The sequence below is a fragment of the Cibotium barometz genome, chromosome 27 (assembly GCF_041138505.1).
Source record: "Cibotium barometz isolate CiBa-2024 chromosome 27, ASM4113850v1, whole genome shotgun sequence".
NCBI lineage: Eukaryota > Viridiplantae > Streptophyta > Polypodiopsida > Cyatheales > Cibotiaceae > Cibotium > Cibotium barometz.
The window spans coordinates 23,537,744-23,543,743 of NC_141072.1; the positions used below are offsets into that span (position 1 = coordinate 23,537,744).

At 45.9% G+C, this 6,000-nt stretch overlaps 1 protein-coding gene across 1 annotated transcript; it reads left to right on the forward strand.

Moving 5' to 3' along the window:
• Nucleotides 1-1,393: 1,393 nt before the first annotated feature.
• On the forward strand, nt 1,394-5,669 carry LOC147623195 (cellulose synthase A catalytic subunit 4 [UDP-forming]-like). The gene is made up of 9 exons (XM_086821277.1): nt 1,394-1,839; nt 1,977-2,313; nt 2,418-2,594; nt 2,717-2,833; nt 2,928-3,140; nt 3,412-3,541; nt 3,772-3,941; nt 4,349-4,705; nt 4,804-5,669. The coding sequence occupies exons 1-9, from the start codon at nt 1,535-1,537 to the stop codon at nt 5,446-5,448; spliced, it is 2,451 nt and encodes an 816-aa protein (XP_086677403.1). The 5' UTR covers nt 1,394-1,534; the 3' UTR covers nt 5,449-5,669.
• Nucleotides 5,670-6,000: the final 331 nt, after the last annotated feature.

Sequence of the window (6,000 nt, forward strand, 5' to 3'; positions counted from 1 at the left end):
ATCAGCCATGGCCATTGACTGAAACTGATGCAAAAGCTACCTGTAATGAAGCAAAGACTGAACAGAAAACAACTCATGCTATGTAGCACAATCCATAATAGAATACGTATGCCTGTTTTGCAGAAAACTGCACTGTCGAATTTTCTGCACAGTGACGAAAACACCTGTACAGAACTTGTAATGCAAAAACGGAGCCCAAAACGACCTCAGATGCAATTTCAGAGAACGCTAGACCCTATAGGCTTGTCTGTAGAGTATAGGGACCTGCAAGTGCTCGAGAAAGCTCACCTCAATTGGAGAACGTGAGTCGGAGGGTGCTAGCGGCGTAGCTCTGGGAGCCGATGCCTGCTCTGATACCAATTGTTGGAATTAGGGTTGCAGGAAAGTACACAAAGCTTTGAGAAGAAGAAGCAAGAATGCACACAACACACAATGTATTAGATTGTGTCAATGTACAAAAGATAAGTTAACCCTAGAATGATGGGGGCTAGGGGAAAAAACCTCCTAAAGAGGGAAAAAGTACCTCGACGGTCCTGAGTGTGTTTACAAACATCACTGCCTATATATATGGCAACACGGCAAATGCGAGATCATTGGCTAGCCCTTGAGGCAAATGCCCACTGCATGGCCGACCGTCACCCTCTGCCATGTCACCTCGTAGGAAGCCTATAGGTCCCATAGAGAGAGAGAGAGAGAGAGAGAGAGAGAGAGAGAGAGAGAGAGATGCTAACCAGGGGATAGAGAGCTCGCTGGACACTGGCCGATAGGAGAAGAGCTCGTCGGCACTTCCAAGAGCTTGCACGTCCATGCTTCCCAAAGCCTACATGCCAACAAAAAAAGCAATCCGCGACACAATGAGAGAGAGAGAGAGAGCTGGACAGTGCCCGATAAAAGGAGAGCACGGACGTCGACGGTTCCAATAGGCTGCACAATCGGGAGTTGGCAAAAAGAAAGGACATGAAGAGCTCGCCGGGGCATTGCGCGAAAAGGAGGCCTAGAGGGGAGCGGACCAAAACGCCATGAAGTTAAATAAGGGCGGCGACTTGCAACCTGGGAGCTGCAACACCTGCAACCTCTGCAACCGGCCGCCCAGCATCAAATAGGGGCGGCGTGGATGTGGTGGCCCAGAGAAGAGAAAGCGATGCATACGCAAAAGAAGTTGACGCATGGACGGTAGCGTAAGCCACGTAAGAGATAGTATAGAAGGTTCCCTTGAAATACTTTTTCCCCTCACCTCACCCAAATGATAAAACCTTCTAGTTATGTATTGAAAGGTTAAAAACCTTTAAAGCCCAACTTGGAGGTTATTAAAACCTTTGATTTTTTTTTTGGAAAAAGGTAAAGTTCCTGACACTGCCTCCATTATCGAAATTGGCCGGTCCCTGAACTGCTGGTGGGCCGTATCCCGAGCTCAACTGTAATCATCTTCTTAGGGCCTTCACAAGAAGTCATCTCTTCCCCCTTCTTCCCATCAGCTCAGTTGTGATCATCTTCTTCCCCCTTCCGGCTACGTATACGAACTAGCCTATAATATATGGAAGGAGGAGGAGGAAGACGCGGAGGAGGACAGTCTTCTGATCTCCATCTCCACGAATATGTTGCTACTTCTAAGATTGTCAAGAATCAGATCTACCACAAGGCTGTCCTTCTTGTTCGCACGGGGCTCTGTGTTCTGTTTTTGATCTACCGCGTTAGCACCTGCACCTGCTTGGATGGCCTCGTGATTGTAGCGTTGGCGTGCGAGGTGTGGCTAGGGATCTGGGCTCATCTTTTCATGTTCGCGAAGTGGTTCCTTGTCGAGCGCGAAACGCACCCGGAGAGGCTGTTGGCCTTGATAAGGTATAGTGGTGTAGCTAGCAGCTCTACCAATTCCCACCTTCACCAAAAACATCACGTCTCTATTGCATAGCTGTTGAGCGCCATGGTCCCCATGGATCGATGCAATGTCTTAAAATTTCTTCAATGTTTGAGTGTAGTTCCGGCCACTTGCCAGAACTTCCCCCGGTGGACGTGTTTGTGACCACGGCTGACCCGATGAAAGAGCCACCGTTAATCGCCGTCAACACCGTCTTATCTGTCCTAGCACTAGACTATCCGGCCGACAAGCTTGCCTGCTATGTGTCGGACGACGGAGGCTCCCTCCTCACGCTCTGGGCTCTCAAGGAGGCAGCCACCTTTGCCAGGGCGTGGGTGCCCTTTTGCAAGCGATTTCAGATAACAGAGCCGCGGGCCCCTGGTCCCCACTTCGCTAGCAAGGCCGCTGCTGCTGACGCCAAGCTCAGAGGCTACTCAAAGGAGTGGCACGCCACGAAGGTAAGCCCTCTATGTATTTTCTTGCTCATGTTAATGTACAATTAGCTAGTGACCATACTTTTAATAATATCCTCAGGCTTTAATCACCATATCCCGATCTGCAGGCAGAGTACGAAGCGCTGCAAAGCCGATTAAGCTCTATGGCCGCAAAATACTGCAGTAATTCAAAGGAGGAAGCAGTCAAGCTCTTACTCGACAAATTAACTAGTTCCGACGGACATGACCGATACTCATCGTGGGCTTCCAATTACGATCACCACAATCATCCAGCCTACTGTGAGGTTAGGCCCTAATCAAAGCATGTTTAAGATGTAATTTGTAATACTATAGTCTACCACGTCCACCACATGTAGACAGTGGGCTGCCCTATTTAGACTGATGTTGTTGATGAAATTTTGCACAGATATGTGTGGAGAAGCCTGAAAGTGAAGCTGACTTTTTACCGTGCCTTGTGTATATCTCCCGCGAGAAGCGTCCCGAGCACAGCCATCACTACAAAGCCGGTGCCATGAATGCATTGGTACTCTTCTTCTCCCCATTGTCATGACGCTGATTATAAGGTGCAGCCGCTTCACTGAACAATCCTACTAAACTAATGTTTTATAAATTCCAAGATCCGCGTCTCCGGGGTCTTTACAAACGCCCCCTTTATTCTGAACCTGGACTGTGACATGTACGTGAACGACGCCAGAGCCATTCTGCGAGCCCTGTGCTTTCTCATGGACCCGGGCACCAGCAGAGAAACGGGCTTTGTGCAGTTTCCTCAATGCTTCGAAGGCGTGGACGAGGATGACATCTACGGAAATCGCATGAAGACAACCATGGAGGTATACATTCAACTAATGATCATGAATACAAGCTTTACATTAGCATTCAAGGCGAGGACAAAATCTCGAGCTCTATTAGCCTGAAGTGTGCAAAACTTTGGATGTCGGTGCCCTGAAGTGCACTAGCCATTGCACTATTCATTGATTCGTTGAAGCCCTTGCAGCCTGTATACGTGTACAAGTCTCTGTGCAATTGTTAAGATTTTCCTTTTCTCTCTAGTTGTGGCATTTAAGGGATAAGAACATTTGCTAAGGTAATTCCTCACTCCAGATGTATATGAAAGGAATGGATGGCTTCCAAGGTCCGGCATACCTTGGGACAGGGTGCGTTCACAAGAGAGAAGCCTTGTATGGCAACAAGCCACATGCTGTTGTTGGGACAGATAAGGTCATGATTAATGGTAAGTATTTAAGCTATTCTTCAGTAGACGTGTACTACTCAAATGGAGAGCTAGGTTGTCTTTCAAGGTTTTTATGCTTCCACCTAAACCCACTAATAACTTCTAAATTATGCTACTGAAATTCTTTTTTTCTTTTTTCTTTTTCTTTTTCTCAAACGAAGACCTTATACTGTAGAATTAGCTCACAATTTGGATAATGTCAGCTAACAGTACTGTGTGGGTTGATGTAGGACGTGAAACAGAGCTATTGGGCCGTTGCCAAAGTCTTGCTATTTGTGCCCAAAGCATAACATCAAACATGAGGAACTATAGCCCTCTCCTGAATGGCCATGCCTTGATAGAGGAGGCCATCAAATTGCTTGATTGCACTTATGAACACAAGACAAGTTGGGGCAAAGAGGTACAGTACCCCCGCTTCATAAGTATTTGTTCTGTAATGAGATTAATGCACACCATATTGTGTGACATGTTATGTTATGTTATATGTACCCTTATTTGCTACCCTTATATATATATATATATATATATATAATATACATATTTATATATAGTCCTTGGTGGATGTAACACCTTGGCCTACTAATGAGTAGGTTCAAATGTTATGTTATATGTACCCTTATTTGCTACCCTTATATATAGTCCTTGGTGGATGTAACACCTTGGCCTACTAATGAGTAGGTTCAAGTTTCAGGCCCTGGCCAGTGGCACCCAATTAAAGTGTCAGTAGCTATAAATTATCAGTCTCTTAAAACGACTACTATGTAGTATTAGTGTTTTACACATTGCATGTGCATCATGGCTTTTCAGATTGGCTTGATCTACGGCTCTACAACGGAAGACTTGATGACGTGTTTAATGATTCATAACAGAGGCTGGAGGTCAGTGTATTGCAGTGCACCGTCGACCCCTCCAGCATTCTTGGGCTGTGCCCCTACGACGAGTGAGGATGCTTTAACAACGAGAGAAAGATTCAGCATGGGATGGCTAGAGATTTTATTCAGCACCAACTGTCCGTTTTTAGTGAGAAAAACTCAAGGGCTAATCGCAGTTCAAAGGATCAGTTACATATGTTACTTCTTAAGTCCGCTAGCATGCATTCCAATGTTCACATATGCGTTGCTGCCAGCATTGTCGTTGCTTGCAGATAGGCCGTTACTCCCGAAGGTGTGCCGTGTTTAGTGCAAGCGCTTAAGCAAAGATGTTCATCAAAGCTTCTTATAATCTAAGTATATAATTAATGATGATGCAAATCGCCTTTGCAGGTGGATGATCCAGCAATTCTGATCCCAATTAGCCTATTTGTGTGGGTGTATTGGACCAGCTATTATGAGAGCATGTTGTTAGGTGCGGGGCCAAGGGAGTGGTGGAACAGCGAGAGGATGCAGTTCATCGTGGCGGTGACCTCGGACGTCTTCGCGACCTTCAAGGTGCTTCAAAAGATTGCAGGGCTGTCCGAAACCACGTTCGTCGTGACACCTAAACAACACATCGTAAGCAGCAGCACTTCCAATGATCATGATGTTAATGATGATCAGCAGCAGCAGCCCGTGCAGGGCTTTGCGGTGAACTGTAACTCACCCCTGTTCATCCCTCCCGTAGCATTGGTGCTGCTGAACGCAGGAGCTGTAGTGGTGGCCATATCCCGCACCTGCTTAACTATTTTCGGTGATCACAGTAGGGCAGATGAGAGATCATGGCGTGGCCGCAACTTGCCGTCCATCACTGTAGAGGCCGCGTGTGCTGCGTGGGTGTTGTTTGTTTTGCAGCCTTTCGCAAGAGGGTTGTGCTTATGGTGCCAGGGTCGAAAAGGGCCTCTAGCTCTTCGTTCCTCCACCGTCGTGCGCTCTTCCCTCGTTGCCCTGGCCTTGTTCTTGCCGTGGTCGTCATCTCTCTACACTAACAACTGACTCCCACACAACACATCACAGACTCACTCCCACACAATTGACAACAAACACATCACGACTTACACCACAATCCAGTACAAATTACCTACTACTAGTTAAGCTGCACCTAGTACCTTGGTACTTCAAGAATCAAAATGACTTGAGGATCCATTGAACTTGCCTTAATTTGTACGCCAAAATGACGTTTATATTTTCTTCAACGTACAAAGCCTTTAATATTCGCTTCGGCCTCAAGATGGTGCCACATTCCTTAGTGACTTTTAGCATCATCGTGCATATATATATATATATATATATATATGCACATGTTTTCCACATATACGTATAAATATACATATCTACATTTTTTAAATATAAATGTATACACAAAAATACACATACTTATACATATCAACTCTTACATCTCGCACCCTATCGTATTGGGCTTCAGGTTAAGGTTCTAGTGATCTCTTAAGGTTTCATGGTTGCAATGTTTGGTTAACTTTAAGCATCATTTGAAGCTTGAGAACGTATTTGTACCCTACAGTGACTTGAAATTTAAGCACGCACACC